Source organism: Trematomus bernacchii, unplaced genomic scaffold (genome assembly GCF_902827165.1).
Source record: "Trematomus bernacchii unplaced genomic scaffold, fTreBer1.1, whole genome shotgun sequence".
Classification (NCBI taxonomy): domain Eukaryota; kingdom Metazoa; phylum Chordata; class Actinopteri; order Perciformes; family Nototheniidae; genus Trematomus; species Trematomus bernacchii.
The window spans coordinates 1,642,497-1,664,363 of NW_022987668.1; the positions used below are offsets into that span (position 1 = coordinate 1,642,497).

General features: G+C 38.4%; 2 protein-coding genes across 3 annotated transcripts in view; both read left to right on the forward strand.

Annotated features, from left to right (window-relative positions):
- LOC117487216 (LIM domain-binding protein 3-like) overlaps positions 1–12,539 on the forward strand; it is a 51,303-nt gene extending 38,764 nt beyond the window's left edge. The window contains 9 exon segments of the mRNA XM_034135887.1: positions 4,924–4,980; positions 6,367–6,674; positions 7,207–7,561; positions 9,012–9,057; positions 9,059–9,152; positions 9,155–9,192; positions 9,639–9,759; positions 10,306–10,421; positions 11,287–12,539. Of these exon segments, the coding sequence (XP_033991778.1) occupies positions 4,924–4,980; positions 6,367–6,674; positions 7,207–7,561; positions 9,012–9,057; positions 9,059–9,152; positions 9,155–9,192; positions 9,639–9,759; positions 10,306–10,421; positions 11,287–11,376 (1,225 nt within the window). The 3' untranslated portion in view covers positions 11,377–12,539.
- A 7,271-nt stretch (positions 12,540–19,810) lies between these two features.
- The window catches only part of LOC117487208 (bone morphogenetic protein receptor type-1A-like), a 50,441-nt gene continuing 48,384 nt past the window's right edge, over positions 19,811–21,867 (forward strand). For both annotated transcript variants that reach the window (XM_034135878.1, XM_034135879.1), the window contains exon 1: positions 19,811–20,007. The gene's annotated coding sequence lies outside the window, so the exon portion shown is untranslated. The remainder of the gene's footprint in view (positions 20,008–21,867) is intronic.

Consider the following 21,867-nt stretch of genomic DNA (forward strand, 5'->3'; position numbering starts at 1 on the left):
TAGACTATGAACCGCAGTGATGCGTCCTAAAGCCCGGAAGTAAACTCCTTCCGGTTCCTTCATCAAAACGCAATGCAAGTTCTCCATAGGATTTTGGAAAATAGCTGGAAATAAGGTCTGTGGTTGAGACACATTTAAGAGACGGATCACGTTTTGTTCAGTCGGATAATCTCCACACGTCTACCCTACGTTTATAATTTTCTAATCATAAATCTAGTCGCCAGAAGCAAAATGCTAACGTTATGCTATAAACGAACTACAGCAGGGTCGCTGCTTCAACGTCACGCCAACTTAAGATCCATATTCAAAACTACAGATTCAAAATTGCACAAGTTGAAGCGTTTGTTTTAACAGTTTGCAGGAGGCAGGTACTTGCTTTCAAGCAGAACACGGTAAACAAACTTAGCGGGAGTGTTTACGTGTTCGGTGTAATGACGTACAACGGCCTCGACCATTTCTATAGTCCTATTCAGCCACTTGTTAACAACCATCGTTTTTCAGACACGTAAACTCTTCAAAAGTCACCAGTGGGGTCACTGCTGATGGATTTAATGTCGTAGAACAAAACGTGATCTGTCTCTTCAATGTGTCTCTACCACAGACCTTATTTCCAGCTATTTTCCAAAATCCTATGGAGAAATCCCATTGCGTTTTGGCAAAGGAACCGGAAGTGGTAAAATGCTAACTTACTTCCGGGTTCTAGGACGCGTCACTGTGGCACTCTATTGAAAAGTTTGTAATCGGCTGTCTCCTCAGTTTATCTATTTTAACTGAGATAAAAAGTATTGTTCACACACCAATGAATAGTTTACAGTTTTTAAATTATTCAAACTTCCGTTACGTGGATGTACCCAATGTTGTGAACATTGCGCTAAAAGAGCAGTAACACTGTGTTTAATGGCATCTTAAGGATTTATCTCCATAGGCCCAAAATGTAAGATGGCGACCAAGCCCCCAAGAAGTGAACTGGACGTTAAATCTAATTTGTGTAGTGGCCAAACGGTAATACAACTTATTTGTCAGTCTGTGACGTCATTTGGCCCAAAAATACTTTTTCTTATTAACATATATTTGGAAAGAGACGTCTGTTAATCAGGGTAGATTTTATTTTTTAGCTAAATCAACTACACAGTATCCAGTTAATAGCTCTTATTTAAAAGCTGAACCCAGAGTTTTTCCCCTCTCCATTCATTTAACTGAGCCTTGACCAGCTGTGACGTAATGGATTGGACACATTTAGACGCTTGAGGCAGCAGATTACAAACTTTTCAACATCAGTGTCGGTAAACTTTGAACTGAGGAAGCCCGATGACGTCTGCTGTTTGTGTTACAGTACCAGGGAGGAGGAGGAGGAGGAGGAAGAGGGGGCTCTGAGGAGGAGCAGGTAGGCAGCAGAGCTCCATTAAAAGCTGCTGACACCCCCACCACCACCACCACCAGCACCTTTACACTCTGCCCCCCCCTCACCTCTCCTCACTCCCCCGATCGGTCACCCCTTCTCTAAAATGATCGTGAAAACTCGCCCTATTTTAACACCCTTATTTTTTTAAATGGCAGCTGTGGAAAGTTATTGTTTGTATTCAATTACATTTATTCAGTCTTAGTTGGGAGTACATTTTTTTTTATATAAGCACCATGTCCTTCAGCGCTGCTTTCTCCAACAGGGGGCACAATAGGATGATGGATCTCGTTTATTTATTTATTATGTTTTCCCACTGATTAAACACCCACAATACATCTTATATAATATTAACAATAAACTCAATAATAATGGTGCTTAAAATGCAGAAAAGTTTATAGAAATTGTACGCAAATATGGAGTTCTACAGAGACTAATATTCAAAGAAAATAAATCCTCAAAATACCTGATATCAAAGTCATAAATGTACGTTTTTCTTCTTGCTAATTTTTGGGTCTTTGATCAAGTGTTTTTTTTTACGAATTGTTTTAGTTTTTTTTCTCAGATATAATATTACTCCCCTACACGTAGGTATTTTTTTTTATTTGACCTACTACATCCCTAATAAGACCTCAAATAAAGCAGCCTGTAACTGCAGAAGATAATGTCTATCTTCATATTTTATGACCAAATCATTTTTGCTGAACGGTTACTGAAGTCTCCTGTTGCTCTCTCCGTTAGTCTTCCTCTTATTTTAGCTTTAGTGTGGAGGACAAACCTTTTCCCCCCCGCCCTCCTCCACCCCCCGCCCTGATGGATGCAGCTCTCTTTGCTCAGCACACTTATTTAATCATCCCTCCATTATGCACATCGATCGTTGCTGCTGCCTGAAATAAGAGCAGATACCCCCCCCTCTCCCTTCAGTCTGTATCCAGAGTGCAATGACTCAACGTGAATCAATGGGGTCAGAGGTCAAGCTTTTATCCGCCCGTAAAGAGACTGTGGGTTTTGTCTCGAAATCCTCCTGAGATGTGACTCACACAAAGATGAACACAGAGGGATATGTTCGATTTAATACGTTTTATAAAATCTGATATGGAGACCTCTACACGCATTATTTAAAGAATTAAAATAAATAATGTTTTCTGTAGAGAAAAAAACAAAACACATTGATAATATTCATTTATATCACATGTCAAAATAAATATAATGTCATAAATAATTTAAACTTAAAGGTCACCTATTATGCTATTTTTAGGCAATAGCATAGGTCTCAGATATAAAAAATATATAAAAAAACATGTCTATGAAGTGTTTTGCTCAAAATACCAAACAGATCACCCATTCTAGCCATGCCTCATATCCCTCTATTTCACTTCCTGTTTCAAAAGTGCTGATTTGGGGTATAAAGCTTTAAAAAAATAAAAGATTGATAAAAATAAAAAAGGAGGGGTCTGAGCTCATGCGGGACCCGGCAGCTACTGTCTAAACTAAATACTGCCGTGATGAAACGCCATATCATGGATTATCAAGGATTTTCTGAAACAGTATGGAGCTCAAAGGCTTTCTCTCTTGCCGGTTATACCACAAGGTGAGTTCCTTTTTTATTTCCTGCTTCTTCACACACATGCTCTCCAGTACAGGTTAGCTCTGAGTGTTAGCGATGCTAATGTAAACACCGACCATATTACGTCCAAAACAGTCGGGCATTGTTTCTGATAGCAACGTTTCTGATAGGGCCGTGGGTCCACATTTCAGATATTACGTCATATCGGACGCAAATCTGGATCAGCTCCGTTGTAGCCCCGTTTTTAGAGATTTGGGTACGGAGGAAAAGAGAGAGGGTTTTATTTTCTGACGCTGCGTGAGTTCCCCGACACACCGGGGACACATATTTATGTATAAAAGACATCAAAAAGTGCATTTTGCATGATAGGTCCCCTTTAAATATAAATAAATGAAATGAAAATAAATATATTATATAGTAATAAAAAGGTGACTTCAATAATTCCCTGGAAAATTTTAAAAACAAGTTGATTTTTATTAGAGTTTTAATTTCCCTCTCTAAACACGAAACAATAAATAAACAAAAAACTAACAAATATTTCTCTTCTCTCAAGCTTCACTTTCATGCCAGTGATCATATTCGTACAGTAGGTGGATGCGTTATGATTCTCCATCTTATAATGTATTTGTCTCTTATTGAGCTCTAAGGAGAATATTTATAGGAGGGAGACGGCTGAGGTGGAAATAAACTATAAATGAGTGTCAGTGACTTTATAGAAAAAAGGCAAATTGCTGGCTTACTGGACAAGAAGCAAGTAAACAAACCCTTTACTTCAGGAAATGATTGTGTTTCGAGATAAGAAAAGAGAGCAAAGAAAACATATTTTAGAGCTCAATAAATGGCATCCCTTTTTTTTCATTAAGGGTTTTTTTGTTTGCAGATGAAACCTTATTTTGGACCCAAATGAACACAAATATATCACATCTCACATCAACCTGAGCACTATGGAGCATTTTGATTTGCACATGTAACAAGCTTGATGAACTCTTTCCATGATTTAACTAACCTTGTCTGATCAGTATATATACAATGTATATACAGTATACATTATATATGTGTGTGTATATACTTATGCATGCAGGGAGGTAAGATCTGCATGTGCAAATATATACATATATGCATTATACTTCCTACTTAGTGTGAATGCTAACGCTTCCTGTGCTTTAGCCCTACTGAGCATGCTTCAGCTTCTGCTGACTCGCCCCCGTTGCTATGGAACCCGCCCCTGCTGAATCTGGCCCCGCCCCCGACAGGTAACAGCAGCGGGTGTCTCTACTAACAAGTGGTGCGTGTGTGAAAGCCTGATATGTGTTTTTCCTGTGAGACATAGAGCTCCATTGTTTCTTGAAAGAAAAGAGAGTTTTGTTTCTCATCAAATTGTGACTTTAATCTCTGAGAATGTTTATTTTTTTTCCAAATGTACAACTTTATAATGTCTGAGGATATTCATGTATTATTCTCATAATTTTTTGAGTTTTTCTTTATATTCAAAGAACATCAAAGGTTTTTTCTTACATCATGTTTTAATTGCACACTTTATTTTGGGCTGGTTATCACTCAGCATTTGTTGTTGTTGTCAAGTGTTGAAGCTGTTAAGTGAAGTCAAAACGAGAAAATACATGCAGGAGGTCGGTATTAGTTGGTATAATTTCTTTCACAATGTCTGAATGATGCTAAGACTTTGTAAGTATATATGAATATTTTTCGCCTCAATTACAAAAATAATAATTGACTTAAAGCCTCTTGCAATGTCATGCAGATCCGGATAGCGTAAAAGATGGTACTATCAATCGAAAGAAGATTTCAGGACAGTTGCACTGAGGAAAAAAAGTATATTTTAAGCCCTTTGAGTTGGAATAACATGCCAAATGGGCTTAAAAGTCGCTAAGAAACACAACCCCAAAAGGCGGCTGTGGTTAGGATGCAGATGGTGATGTTGTTGTCTCTACACCTGCAGCCTGAAGCGACAGTCTGCCGCTGGTTACAGCGTCCAGCGCAGGGTCGGAGGCTCCAGGTACAAAAACCTGCAGAGATCACCATGCTGACGGCCTCTTTTTATCACGCTGCCGCTTAACACATCATCTGCAATTAAAACAGAGGCTTCTTTATCTAAAAACTCCTCCTAGTGCCTTTTGGATTCAAGGCCTCAGTATGCTTTCAGAGAACTTGTTTGTTTGATGTCTTTTACGCAACTTTATCTATGAGCTAAATATTTCCCTTTAATTCCACAAAATATATCTGACAGGTTTTTAGAGTTACAGTTTTATTTGTGCCATCTTGGCTCCAAAAAATGTACCTTTTTAGATTTTTTTTTTCTCATCAATTATTTATTTGTTCAATGCACTTACTGAGTGCTTATATTTTACCGTAGTTCCTTGATGAAATGTACAATTATATCAAGTCTGCATAGGTAATGTAACTTATTTAGCTGTTTTCCATTATTTGAGCCAATGAAGCATTTACATGTATTTATTTTTAAATCGAAGAGGCCCCAGGATGGAGCCTTGAGGAACTCCGCATGTCGAATATATCCTCTCAGATGTGTAATTACATAGATAATCAAAATCAAAATTAACTCTTAAGAAAGGCTCTTTGATTCGCTGCAAAATGTATTATCCCAAAGTCATGAAAGAAGACTGTAGAAAAATTACAAAAAGTGTCCATCCTGATTGCATCATTAAAAAGGTGTTTTCAACCAACAAGCGCTTTGTTTGAAGCATATTGAGGCCTTTATTTTAAAATTGAACCCCTAACCCCAACTTCAGGACATCTTGAATAACGGCTTCATCCGTTCATCAGCTGAATAACATGCAGAGTCACATTTACATATTTATTTTAATGTCAAGATACTGACTCATTCCCTACATGCTGGTCTTCCTCGGCTGTTTTTATTAAAACTCCCGCTTTAAGTTTCCTGTCATTTGCGTGTATACAAAGCTAAGATATACAAAACCCAGTTAACGCTGATTTGGTGATTTGCAGGTAAAATTAGGGTTGTTTACAACTAGATTACATATAACAGCATTTTAATATTTCATAAATAAATGTTTTTTATCACGAAGAATACTTTTAACCATCAAATCAACAAATCAGTGGTTGACACATGTAGGAAACACAGATAGGTATTTTTTAACTTTAATCTGTGCTCAGAGTCTGCAGGTATTTCTGCAGGTGATTAAAACAAATTGTTCAGGTATCTGCAGGTAGCATGCATGGATTATTATGATATAATCATTTTGTGTCTCTTTGTGGTTGTTTTGTGTCTTCTTATGAACCATGAGAACATTCTGGTGTGCACAGGAAGGCTAGAAGTGCATGTTTTCAGAACAACAGCTTAGTGAGTTTGGCTGGTTTACTGAACCCTGTGATGAATCAACTTTTTGTCCCCATCCTTCTCCAGCCAATACAGTCAGCCTCCTGCCATGCACCAGGCTCCACAAGGCCCGCCTCCACAGCAGTACCAGCAGCCAATGCCGCAACAGCAATACCAGCAGCCAATGCAACAACAACAATACCAGCAGCCAATGCAACAACAGCAATACCAACAACCAATGCAACAACAACAATACCAGCAGCCAATCCCGCAGCAGTATCAGCAGCCGCCCACGCAACAGGCCCCGCCCACTCAGCAGAGCTCCATTCAGATCCCTCTTGGCTCCGCCCCTCCCAAGGTGGTCAGCACCGCCTGCATCTACCCCTCCCAGCCAGGTGATCTTTGCTACGTTTTACAAAATTACAATGTCAACATGATAACGTAGTAACCTACATTTGTCAAATATACGTTTTTACTGAATATATATTGTACAGTATGCTTAACCGGCTTCTAATGTTTTTTCTTTTGTTCTATTCAACTACTTCAATTGAATATTAATACACACAATGAATGAAACAGACAATCGCAAACTAAATGTAATAAAAGTGGGAGGGCAGAAAAGAATAGCTTATAAAGAAACTAGCCTTTTAGTCATCAAAAAATATAAACATGTCCATGTATAGATAACAATACCATTTAATTTCTCATCCTATTTTTTTTAATTTAAAGTCTTAGGAGGGTCTCATGTCTGAATACTCCAGGTGTCTCAGTCATTTCAGTTCAGATCATTCTTCAAATCTTTGTTTTCAAATGGCACTTCAAAATACCAGAAAAAAAAAAGGTCTTCTTCAGTTTTATGCAATTTGCTGTTGCATTGTTCCTGAGTTGGAAGCTTTTACAAATGTTTTTCCTGTCCTCCAACTTCAGCTCCACCCCCTGCTGCTCAGCCTTGCCCCCCCGCTGCTGCCCCCCCCCAACCACCCGCGGCCCCCTCCCCCTCTAACCGACCACCCTGGGTGTCCGATACCAACTTTGCAGACAAGTTCGACCCCAGTAAGATGACCACCACCATGAAGGTGCAGCAGCTGCCCCAGGGCGCCCCTCCTCCACCTACATACAACCCCAACCCCTCCTCCTCCGCACCTGCAGCTCCAAGCCCTGCCCCCGCCACACCAACCCCCGCCACCTTCACACCTGTGGCGAGGGGCGTGGCTCAGAGGGCGGAGAGATTCGCCGCCAGCAGCCGCACGCCTCTCTGCGGGTCCTGCAACGGCGTCATCAGGTACTTTATACATACTGATTATATAGTTTGCTTGAATAAAAAAATAAAGAATAGAGATGTTTTGTTACTGCCCAGTATATGAATATATGTGTCGAGGTTAAATCATAAGGTCATTATCTTTATTTTTAGCCCTCTTCCCTGGTCTTATTGTAAACTGTTTTACCTGTCTGCCTGTCTTCCTGTTTGCCTGTCTACACTTACACCTGTCCTGTATAACAAATCTTAAGCTCAATTATTTCTGACTTAGGATGCAAAAGTTAAGAGGTAATAAAAAAACAGGTAGCTTCAAAGTCAACTTTATTGTCAATCTTTCAGTTTGTGTGTACAGATAGAGAGATCGAAATACCGTTTCCCACAATCCTGAATACAATAACAAAGATATATACAAATATGTATACAAATATGTATATATATATATATATATATATATGTATATATATATACTACGAAGCCGGATTTTCGCTTAGCGAGCTAACTTCAGGGTAAACTCTGGGTTTCCGGTCCTACGACGCTGGTGCTCTTCTTACCGGGCTAGATCTCCATGGTAACTTATGCTGCAACGGCCGTTGCAGGAAAGACGGCCGGCAAAAATCAACTGACTGTGTGAACGTGAAAATTAATAGAATATCCCCTCCCATCTTCAGAGCAATCTGACTATTATAACATTAGCGTTAAGAAAGCTTACTTAAATATCTGCCACAACATAAGTAACCGGATCAAAGTAACATTACGTACAGTCCGCGGCACTGTGAGTGCAGACGGCGATGTGTCCCATTATCATTCATATCATATCACATCATAATGTATCATATATCTCCTTATCTGAGTCAGCTTCTTGAGCCGTATCTGGCCGTGCAACACTCACAGTGTCACATACTGTATGCAGAAGTATTATTTTAAGCAACACATTAAGTTGACGAAACACTCGAGTCAAATGTAATTAAAGTCAGATCCACTTGTGTCTTGGACGGGGCAGTGATATCATAAACCTGTTAATGTACGCATTCAAACACTTTTTCTGTTACCAGCTGTATTCACCTTGCAGGTGCAGCTATGTGGCTTTTATCCTGGATAAAGTGTTTAAGTCATGGATGTTTAAAGTTTAACTTCTTCATATTTGTCTAATATTATAGTTTACTTTTCATTCAGGAAGTATGACACTGCGCTATCAGTACGCTTGTCCCTGTTTGTGATTGGTCAAATGTTGCTAACCCCGCCACTTTCATGTGAACGCGCTCTCAGCCGGACAGAGAAACCCTGGCTTGAGTTACCGAGTTGATAACCAGCGTCGTAGGACCGCTTAGCGAGATCGCGTTTGTTTTGGGTTAGTTAAGCCAGATAACTCAAACATATCCAGGGTCTGTTGAACTGTATTCGTAGTACAGGCAGCTGGTCATTAACACCTACAGCTGACTGACAATGTTGTAAATTATGTTGTTTTTGTTTGCAGGGGCCCCTTCCTGTCGGCCCTGGGCCGCTCCTGGCACCCGGAGGAGTTTTCACTGCCACTACTGCCACATGTCTCTGGCGGACGCCAGCTTCGTGGAGGAGCAGAACAACGTTTACTGCGAGAACTGCTACGAGGAGTTCTTCGCCCGACCTGCGCTCGCTGCAACACCAAGATCATGGGGGTGAGACGCTACACCTGTCTGTCTGTTAACCTGTTAACCTGTACACCTGTATGTCTAAACATCTGTTCACCTGTCTGTACACCTGTATGCCTGTTTACCTGTTTACCTTTTTACCTGTCTACCTTTTTAAACCCTCTGAATTTTGCACATTTTTATACAAAGCTACCTCAAAAAGTCAAACAAAAGTCAACTTTATTGTCAATCTTTCAGTTCGTGTGTACAGACAGAGAGATCGAAATACCGTTTCCCACAATCCCGAATACAAAAATACTAATATGTATATACCTATATATATACATATATACACAATCAACAGACAAATGTATACATATGCACATAAAGACATAAAACAAAGCACAACAATCATATATACAAAATAACAGTCACTGCACAGCTTTCCACTTGTCATCACAACACCCTAACACACACTGATCTGTGTGTAACAGGAAGTGATGCACGCCCTGCGGCAGACGTGGCACACCACCTGCTTCGTGTGCGCCGCCTGCGGTAAACCCTTCGGAAACAGCCTCTTCCACATGGAGGACGGGGAGCCGTACTGCGAGAAAGGTACGTCAACACTTCAATTATTATAATAGAACACATAGTGAAGCCTTGAATCTGAACCCTTATTGAAATATAAGGCAAGGCAAGTTTATTTATATAGCACTTTTCAACACAAGGCAATTCAAAGTGCTTTACAAAAATGAAAGACATTAAGAGCATAAAACACATTAGAAACATTAAAAAGCAAAGATAATAACATGAATAACAAAGGTACATGAATAAAAGTTACAGTGCAGTGTGAGATGTGAATAGTTCAATTAAAAGCAGCGGCAAAAAGAAAAGTCTTCAGCCTGGATTTAAAAGTAGTCAGAGTTGCAGGTTTCTTGCAGTTTGTTCCAGATATTTGGCAATATCCCTAAATTAACTCTCACATTTCTATACCCCTAGTATTCCCGTGAAATTATAGTTATTTTGACACTTTTCTAACCTTTTTATATTCTTTTCATCCTTCTCTTTCATCCATTTTGCATCCCCAGACAACACATTTTCCCCTATATAAGGGCGCACATTGTATTCATATTTAATTGTCCCTCTGTGTCTCTTCTACAGATTATATATCTCTCTTCAGCACAAAGTGTCACGGCTGTGACTTCCCGGTCGAAGCCGGAGATAAATTCATCGAGGCTCTGGGTCACACCTGGCACGACACCTGCTTCGTGTGTGCGGTAAGAAGACAAAAACTCTCCCCAGAGTTACTCATAATACTGCATAATTATTGTTTGATCATCATTTTTACGTTAACTTTGTTTTCCTTTCATTTTATGTTTTTTTTTTACATTTCTATTGTAAATTCTTGTATTCAAATGTATATATTTGATCTATTTTGTTTAACTTTTTTAAATTCTGAATCAGATTCTGATTAACGTTTTATTTGTATTATAATTAAAGGTGGGGTATGTAATTCACTTCAGAAACACTTTTTGTTATATTCCATGGAATGCTCTTAACATCCCGATAGCAATGAATATATTAAATGCTTTGACAATAAATACATTTAAAAAGTGTCATCTGTGGAAGCCGTGGCGCTGTAAAAAGCACGACCAATCATCTGAGCCGGCCCGGCTAAAATAACTGGATGGCCTACCTGCCTGTCAGCCTTCCATCTGTGCACAAACTTATCTCGTGCCCTCATTGGTCATGTGCACGTTCGTGTGTGTTGGAGGAGGGGCTCTGTAAGGAAGTCTGAAGGAAGGGGCAGATTTCTTTCGGCTGCGTACTTTCAAATTCTAGCGCACTCAAGCTGGTTACTCCATTCTTACCTACCCTACCTTTAATATATAAAATAATCACGTGAATACACATATTTTAGCAAAGGTAAAGCAAGTGTATTTATAAAGAACATTTCAGCAACAACAAGGCTATTCAAATGCTTCACAAAAGCAGCAAAAACAAATCAGGTTTTATGTAAATAAAACTATTTAATTTACACAACATTGCTGTAATTCTAACTGTTGAATGTTGAGTTATTCTGCAATCACTCAAGCTATGTTTCTTTTTTATATTTTATATATTTGTTTGTGTTTCCTGCAGGTTTGCAACGTCAACCTGGAGGGCCAGCCTTTCTACTCAAAGAAAGACAAACCTCTGTGCAAGAAGCACGCTCACGCCATCAACGTGTAGACCACCAGCCGGAGGCGACCGGCCGCACGCTGACGACTTTACTAATGTGTGTGTAAACGCTCTTCATGCAAAATACACTTTGTTTTTGTGCATTTATTTTAAAACTACGCTGCCTGAGGATTCAAAACAGAAACAAAAAACAGGTCATGATGTCCAGCCCACGTTATTATGTACTGTAGTGATTTATTTACTGTTTTCTACCAGAAACTACTTGTGTGTTCAATGTGAAGAAGTTCTCATATGGAGTCTGGTGTGTGCCAAAAACAATTATGATAAATATTTGTATTAGTTAATTAATTGATGAATGTAAAATATATACAGGTAACTAAGCTGATAAAAGCAAGAAATTATACGATATTACATTTAATACTGAAAAGAATAATCATTATAATTTTGATAATTATAAGGATTCAAATGAATTTACATATTTGTTTTATTTAAAGCTTTAATTTCACCCAGTGGCGATCCTAGAGTCGGTGGGGGCCCTATAGGCAAACATTCACTGGGGGCCCCTCGAAGCAAGGCAACAAAACTTAAGATGAGAAGCAGCATTTTACGGCGCACTATGCTTGGGGCCGCCTTGATGGGGTTTCCCGACATGTCGTTGCAGTAAATTAAAGGGTGTTTTATGTTGTCGTTGCTGTGGACCTTCTTAATCTACCTTCTTTGGGGGCCCCCTTCTGGTCTGGGGCCCCAAGCAGTTGCCTAACTCAACTAACAAAAGTATTTATGAATGTTTGGTTCAGCACTGGAATGTAAAAATAGAAACCACAGACTGTAGAGAAACCAAAATGTCCTTAAACACATGCAAAACAACTACAAAGAGAAAACAATGAGGTAAAGACACAAATCGGAAAAAAATGAAAACGGCAACATAAATTCTTGCATAACGAACACAGAAGATACAAAAAAATGCTGAACTGATGCAAAACGACCCCTGTTCTCTGAGTATGTAACTCTAAAGTCACCTCTATGGGATGTTTCTTACCCTTCACGTACAGTAGGTGCTACTATGCAACAAAAACACTGTTATTTTAATATTAAAGGTCCCCTATTATACTGTTTTTCATCAATATATCACAGGTCTCAGATATATACAGAACCTGTCTCTGATTGGCTGAAACACCAAACAGATCATTGCAGCATACCCATAATCCCCTCTGTTTCAGCCCTGTTTCAAAAGTGCTGATTCTCTGTCTGTTACTTTAGATGAAAATAAGGAGCCCCTCCCCACGCCCCTCTGAGAGAGATTTGGTTAAAAAGAACACAATGGTGCTCTAGGAGGAGATTCAGGTGATAAGGGGGGGGGGGGGGGGGGGGGGGGGGGGGTTACCTTGGTTGGTGATTGGCTAATGGTTACACAAGCCAAAAAATCGTTATGACATCATAAAGTGGCCAAAATCTGATCAGCTCATTTTCAGACAGACTTTCAGAATCTCTTTCCACAGAGGGGACACATGTTGATGTAGAGAAGACATGAAGAAGTGGATTTTGCATGATAGGTCCCCTTTAACTAACAGTTCTCATGGTGTGATATTTATTAAAGAGCTACTGTGTCATCACTGCTGCGTTCAGTGCTCATCAGATTGATCTGTTTTTGTGGATGTTTGGCACAAAGAGATGATGCATTTCTTTCTGTAATGATTGTGTTATGTTTGTTTTCCTGGACTGTAAGAGCTTGAATGTTTATTACGACGGCGGTTTTCACTACAAGCTTTGTTCACACTGTAGGCCTTTACAACTTTTATTTTTGTTTATTTTGGTTGTTTTATTGCATCCTCAAAAGTCCACACAAATGAACTAAGAGATGCAATAAGCACCCAAATATGCAAAACGTTTTATATGTGATTATTTTCCCATTCAATTAAATTCAGCTCAACAAACTGCATAATAAGTCAAGCCAACTTTATCTCAAAACATTTGAAAACAACAAACATTGACCGAAGTGCTTTATAAAGAGATTTGAATAAATATTAATATATGGAGAAAGAAGACCTTACTAGTGTAGCAAGCTAATCCTCAATTAAAGGTAGGGTGGGTAAGAATGGAGAAACCAGCTCGAGCTCGCTAGAATTTGAAAGTACTCAACCGAAAAAAATCTGCCCCTTCCTTCAGACTTCCTTACAGAGCCCCTCCTCCAACACACACGAACGCGCACAATGAGGGCACGAGATAAGTTTGTGCACAGATGGAAGGCTGACAGGCAGGTAGGCCATCCAGTTATTTTAGCCGGGCCGGCTTAGATGATTGGTCGTGCTTTTTACAGCGCCACGGCTTCCACAGATGAAATGTTTAATGTATTTATTGTCAAAGCATTTATATATTCATTGCTATCGGGATGTTAAGAGCATTCCATGGAATATAACAAAAAGTGTTTCTGAAGTGAATTACCTACCCCACCTTTAAGGGAATTTTCTCAAGGTAATTAAATCAATTAAATTCTACAGTGTAAACACACCCTGTGATTTTAAAGCTGGTGTTTTTTACAGCGTGAACGAAGCCTCAGAAACACTGAAAACGTGATTTAATGCAGAAGGAGTTTTTGGTTTTAAGAAATCTGTGTTTTTAAGATTGATTAATATTACTGTTACTACGGGGACAAGTAAAATATTCAGCCTCCCTGTGCCTTTTGTGATTCAGTCTGTCTGACCGGCACACACACACACACACACACTTGTGCTGGTGTACAGTTTTTACTTTGAACATTTTATACAGTTTGAGTGCTTTTTCAGAGGGTGAATGTGTGCATGCAGGACGTCTGTCAGCATGAGGAAAGAGGCGACGTCAGTATTAGTTTGTGTTGGTGTCACTTTTTAAAATGTACTGGGAGTGTTTGAACTGGTTTTGGAGTCAATGAAGCTGTTTCGTGAACTATTATTCATATTATATTAACATGTTAAAGGAAAGAAAGACGCTGAAGTGACCGCTTAAGCTGCTGTACTACATTTGTGTAACAGGTTTTGAATATTTGAGGATTATTTGTGTTGCAAGTTGAATAAAAGGAGCACTTCAACCACCTGAAAATATACGTTTATGTCTTCTATATCTGATTTGACTTTGTTCTGCATCGTCTTTGAGTTCATTTAACAGGATTTTCTGTTTGATTATGTATGGAGGACACAAAAAGACTTAACCCTTGTGTTGTGTTCGAAAGCTGTTACCGTTCATGGTGTTCGCGGGTTTATCTCAGTCCAAAATCTATCATCCAATATTGCATACTAATTTATAATTCAAAACCGTACAATCCTGTAGTAATTGTATTTTATGGCCCCAAAACACATTACACCACATATGGCACACATGCATGTGTGTGTTCAGGTTCAAGTCATAGTGTACATATTCTTTGAGAAACGTCGAGTTCCCGTGGGGGGAGGGGAGACCAGGTGCATGTTGCGAAAAATTATTGTTACAGTTGAGAAAGGGGGAGGGGTGTCTAAAGTCAAAGATCAATCTTGATTGGGCCAAATTTGCCAGAGTCCCCACAGCAATGCTGCTGGGTCTCCTCAGACCCCAACACCAAATTACTTATTTTTAGAGACCTTCAGACTTGGCAAAAATGGTCATAATCAGTTTTGCAGTGTTTATATCTGTTGTGGAGGATATCATGAAGCCTTGTTCCGATTTTAAAAAACAAGAGCGTAGTTATTATATAATTTTAACTTGAAACGGGTCACAGGAGACCCGAACACAACATAAGGGTTAAAGGGGACCTATCATGCAAAATGCACTTTGTACGTCTTTTATACATGAATATGTGTCCCCGGTGTTCCAGGGAACTCACCAAGTGTCAGAAAACACAACCCTCTCTCTTTTCCTCCATACCCAAATCTCTAAAAAAGGGGCTGCAACGGATCTGATAAAAACTGATCCAGATTTGAACACTTCAATGACGTCACAGAAGTGGCGCTACGGCTATTGGGCCAACTCTCCACCTATCAGGGGAATGTGGGGTTGGGCCACGGCCGGCCATTGCCGCTCGAAAGCGCTGGAGACGCGTGTAGTACATATGCCAGGCCTGTAAGTGGCAGTAGTCTGCCACAAAAGCAGCGAAGAAGACTTCCCGCCCATGGTTACCATGGTTACCCTTCTGTTTATTCTCCGCTGTGGCTTTTTTTCTCCCTCCCCGAGGCAAGCGTTTGCTCCCGCTGCTTTAATTCAATGCAATCCCTCCCCGTCGAGGCAAGCACTGTAATTCTCTCCGGTTAGTCCACCAGCAGATGACAAACACCCACCTCTCCGCCTCTTCCAAGGAACGAGGGGACCGTGCGGCAGAGTTTCAGTTTCAGTTTCTTTCGCCGGTCAAGATGTCCGTTAAAGTTTAAATCTTCCGGACAAAATTAGAAAAGTGCCGGTCAAAGGTCTTCTTTGTTATTTATTGAGCTTTAAAACAAATGAATAACGACTCTATAGGCCTATAACAATATAAAAAACACGGAGGACAAAGATCTTTTTTTCTCCCCCTCTTGACTTGATCAGAGCACGGCTCCCCTCTCCTGCAGGGGGGCGTGGTCAGCTGCAGCTCACATAATCAGCCCGGTAGACAGCAAACAGCACATAGAGCGAAATGAGGCATGGCTAAAATGCATGAACTGTTTGTTATTTTGAAAACAGAAACGTAAAATATACCTTATATAGGTATGGCCCTACAATATATCATTTAAATATAGCATGATAGGTCCACTTTAAATATAAAGAAATACATGTATAATAAATACAGGTATATATGAATAAATATGGTGAACATTTCTGTAAAAAATAAATATCTCCACACAAATTTGAAGTACAATTCCTCAAGTTTTTCTCAAAATATAGCCTCCCTATGACCCAAAATGTCAAAGTAAATCAAAAAAATAGTTAGATTTGTCCCTTTTAACAGATTTTGTTGAAATCTCTGAGAAAAGTGTCTAAAACTTACCAGATGGGTTTTAAGAAAACAAGCTTTTTTTAAAACATTGAGAATTCGTTTTACATTTTTGAGGAAAAAGTCAGAACATGAGAAAGAAAATTTAAAGTATTTTCCCTTGAATTATAGTAAATATGCGCTTCTAATCTACCAAATTATAACTCACAGTGGATTGTTTCTTTTAAAGGGGACCTATTATGCTAAATCCACTTCTTCATGTCTCTTCTACATCAACATGTGTCCCCTCTGTGTAAAGAGATTCTGAAAGTTTCAGGAACAAAGATTCTCTCTCTTTTTGTCCTGATCCATTTATATAAAAACCTGTCTGAAAATGAGCTGATTAGATTTTGGTCACTTATGATGTCATAACGCTTTTTTGGCTTGTGTAACCATAAGCCAATCAGCAACCAAGGTAACACTTGCCAACCCTCCCGATTTTCGCGGGAGACTCCCAATTTCATTACCCTCTCCCGGTTTCCTCCTGGGGTCATATTTCTCCCGATTTCTGACAAAATCAGATTTACTCACGACTGTTTCCACTCGGACTTTAATAAAGCTACACCATTGTTTGGTTTCCATGGTAGCGTGTCTCCTTGGTAGCGCGTCACCTTGGTAGCGCGTCACCTTGGTAGCGCGTCACCTTAGTAGCGTGCGCAACTGAAAGTCTGAGAGGTTGAGGCGGTCTTATGATACATCCATGGGTGGAGGCAGATAGTCACAGAAAACAAAACAAGAATCGAAAACTCTATCCACCAGCACCAAAAGTAAAAATAGAGTCTTTATAAACTACAAAACAAAGATACAAAGTGCAAAACAAATATTGTGGAGTAGTTTTAAAAAAAAGATATGAAATGTTTAAAATTGATGTGTTTTTTATCAATGGTAAATTGTGTAATTCCTACTGTTATCTTTAATATTTGTTATGCATGCTTCTTGATTAATATTAAGCTATCGTTGGCTCTTAACTTGCTGAAACTGTAATTGTCTGATTCTGAACACACGCAGTAGATTATGATCAACACCAGAGGGCTCCTTAACTCTGCAGAGAGAAGCAGAGACTGGAAGCATAGAGGACGAAAAACGGAAGAGCTCTCACTCTGTCTCTGTGTCAGTGGTGGTAGTCAATCAAATATTAATAAATATAAATCTTGATTGTGTAAGACTATTTATACGAAACACAACTACACGACACGACTGTTTAAAGACTGAACAAAGACATTGTTAAAAGAGAGGAAAAGTAAAAATCCACTGTTTATTAAATACCTCCAACCACATATTGAATCAATATTTAACTAAAAAGAAGTGTACATGAGGGTGTCACATGAACTTTAAATGTTCTGGAAAGTTCCTTATACAGCTTTAGTCCCTAAGTGACACACACTGAACAGTCTGGTGGGTCCAGGTCATGTGATTTTGTGTTCCCATGACAACATGTCCAAGATGTCCATGTGCCAGACTAACACATGATGTGACCGAACTAGCTACATTTGAAAAGATTTTTTTTTGGTTGCTAAAGGTAAAATTCAAGCCATACCCTCCTGTTGTCTTCGGGTCAAATCTGACCGATTTACTACTTTCATCAATCATCACTTTTTTGTTTTACATTCGATTGCATTAAGGCTTTATGATATCCTTCACAGTAGACATTTGAACATATAAAATTGCTAATCACCACTTCCATTGAATTTTGGATGATTTAGTCAACTTTGTAACAAGGAATTAGTAACCATCCGGATCAGATAAAACACACACAAACACACACACACACACACGCACACACACACACATACACACCACACACACACACACACACACACACACACACACACACACACACACACACACACACACACACATACTCTAGATGTGTGTCCCCCCCCTTCTTGGCCAGGTCACTCTTGGAAAAGAGATTTTTATCTCAATGAGTCTTGTTTACCTGGTTAAATAAAGGATATATATCCCCCCATGTGAATCGCACCTGGCACTCACAAACACACAAACACACGCACACAACAATTTGACACATTTCCCGCTCTTATGTGCCCATCCCCCCACATGGATCACACCTGGCACATGCAATACATGTTCAGTGTCTATTCTTTGTATATTTACTGCAGTTTTTCATGTATACCAGTAGTCTGATACATATTTACAGTTTGAAAGGGTGTTAAATGAAATGTGGTGATGATTAATGGTTTTTGTGTTAATGTAATAGCAGTTAAAACAGGACCGGTCAAATTTGACCGTGAACACCAAAGTAAGGGGGGGGGGGGGGGGGGGGGGAAACGAAGACAATAGGAGGGTTAAGAATTAAAATGCTTTCATAACACGTCCTTTATTAAATTTAACCTGTTGTGGAAACATTTCTTGATCAAATTGATATGAAACAATTGAGACAAGCATCGCTGTGACACTGATCGGGACTTTAACCCTAAACGTTCACAGTAAACCCAAAGTGACATATATGCACAATTATAAATATGATTATGATCTGCTCAGTTAATTTAGCTGATTCATTATATTGAGTTAATATATTCTTTATTCTTCAATTCAAAGAATGTTCAAACTAATTTAAACCAAAAATCATCCTCATTAATGAAGTTATAAATAAGAGTTACTTTACCATTAAAGCCCATCAATGGGACATATATGTCACATTTTAGATATTTGACACAAGGGGGGGTTACTTGTCAGAAATGTGTTCTAGGTGGTCTATTTAGTCTAAATGATGTTCCCCTTAATTTCCCCAAAAGTAGAAATGGGTCCGGGTTATTATGGGTTAATATAGAGAAAATAATATGACTACATGGAGGTATAATTAACTATTTTCTTGGTTGTTTAAGAAAATTATAAACACTATCATATATAGTGTTAAGCCTGTCATCGTAAAAGGTAGCATGCAATCACTCCTTACTTGCAAACGAAAGAAAATGTCCTCCAAATATTGCCACTGAAAAATAAAACGTTATTGTTTTTAATTCTATATTGCAGTTACTCCAAATTTTTCCAAAAAATCATTTCCCAGATTAAATATGCCACTAAAAATCAGTAAATGCTATGTAAATATTACAAATGTGCAATGGTCAAACTGAAGTGTAAGAGGGGCAAAGTAAAACCTTTTTGCAATGTTTTTATTGCACCATATACAGTCCACATTCACTAATTTATGCAAAGGTTATTCCAATAACAAAATGACAGGCATAAATGATCATACAAATATAGTTATTTGCTGAATTTTATTATATAAAAAAAAACAAAAAAAGAGTGTGTAAGATAAAGAAAACACACAGCTTCAAAGTCTTGACGATTTAATCAGACGACAGCATGTTAAACTGATGCAAAAATCAACAAATTCACTGAAAATGTCAACTTGTAACATACCTGAAAGGTGAAAAGCATGCGCATGCGTAGTCGGTCAACACCTACTGTAAAAGACCGGAAGTTTGGCCCTTTTTTTTTTAAACCGCGGAGTGATACCTCGCTTCCAGTAAGAGACGATCTTTGTCCGGCTGGTTTTCTCCGAGCTCCATCATCAAACAGACCGCAGAGCGACCGGAGCAGGCAGCAGAGGAGAGTACAACCGTGAACATTTACACTAAAAACCCTGGGAAATAATGCTTATCTCTCCTCTTATTCTGATGGGGATTTGGACTCGAGTTACTACGATGAAATAGCGTCGAAAGGAGCGCCTTAATCACACGGGAAATTAAAGAAAAGGAGGAGAAAAGGTAAGGCAAAACTTCTCTTGCAGCAAAAAAAAAAAAAGGTCCCGATTTTTGGGCTCGGACTACCTCCTGGAGCAAACACAAACTGTTGGTTGTCAGTGCTTCGTGTTTACGATTTTGTCGAGTTTAAAACAACTTAACTTTTATACATTACTTTATGGATATAATTTAAATTGTATGTGTGAATACTTTTAACAAACGAGTTTACATTAAAGTGGTCAAAAATAAGTTACCGAAAACAAACGGCGAACAGATTTTTTAATGTAAGTGTGTTGGCGCCAGTGCATAGACGGAGCCTTTTGGCTGCATTCGTGGAAAAAAAAGTTTTTCTCACTAGAGATTTTAAAATCACTGTTAAAACCAACAATCAAATTTAACATTATTTATTTTACGGTCAAGTTTACTTCAGTTAGTCTTGGGGGAGGAGAGTATTTACTGAGTTGTTAGCAACATTAGCTGACTTTGCTGCATAGTTTACATAGCTCGCCTGTAATTATAGTAAAGCTTCAACGTGTGCTACCAAGTTAGCATACACTCAAAACATTTAACTTCTAACCAGTTTATGAATATAAGTCACACTCTTTCCTACTTAAACATTGTTTTTAGACCTTACTTTTATCTTTTAGTCAACTTTATTTAAGCTAGCTTGGCTACTTTTCGTTTCAAGGCTAGTTTTGTAACGTTTTTAGTTGTTGAGATGAAGGCATGTTTTGTTCAGTGGTAGAAAGTAACTAAGTACTAAAGGTGGGAGAAGTACTCAGATCTTGTACTTAAGTAAAAGTAGAAGTACAAGGTGTAGGAATACTCTGTTACAGTAAAAGTCCTGCATTCAAATGTTACTCAAGTAAAAGTAGAAAAGTATTGGCATCAAAATATACTTAAAGTACTAAAGTAGTCATTGTGCAGATTGGTCCATTTCAGAATAATATATATGATATGTTTTTATAATGATTGATCATTTAAGTGTTCTCAAAGCTGGTAAAGGTGCAGCTAGTTGTAATGACTTTGTATACTGCAGGGTAGCTTGTGAATTTACTCCAGGTGGAACTAAAGTCTGATTTAAGGGTTGATTTATATTTCACATCATTCATCCACATCTGTAAAGTAACTAAAGGAATTAAATAACTGTAGTGGAGTAAAAGTACACTATTTACCTCTGAATTGTAGTGGAGTAGAAGTACAAAGTAGCAAAAATACTCAAGTAAAGTACAAGTATCTCAACATTGTACTACATTTTGGAAGCCAGTTAAGTATAAAGAATGGTAATACTCAAGAAAAAGTACCTTAAATCTTCACTAGAGAAACTGATTTAACTAATTAATGATTTGAACAATCTTTTATTGTCATTCTTCAACACAGAGACATGCAGTTGTAGTCTATTTATGCTAAACCAGAAATAACTAAAACAATAGTAGTGCATTCCTGTTGTGCATTTATTCAATTTGCATCAGGAGGAATGTAAACAAAGCACAAAGGTGAACTCCCTGGACAGACATTATCTCATATTTACTCTTAATTTAGGCTTTTTGGTTTTATATTGGGACCACAGATTGTTCCTTTTAATGTCATCTGTTTACTGCTTTTAACAGTCAATCTAAATAGGTCAAACTTTCTTATTTTGTAGTCTTTTTGAAGTCTTAATCTAGGAGCTGAACCTATAACCTTAGTGTGCTTTGAACAACATGAGACTACTTAAAAAAAAACTAACTTTCTCTGGTTTTACTTTTATATAAGTATCATTGTTTTTATCAGATTTTGTTCATTCTATAATCTACATGACAACATTTCTCCCATTAATTCAGGTATTTATTTTAAGAAAGTAGCAAGTTCATTTCTAAATTAGGTATGTCATGATAAAATTAT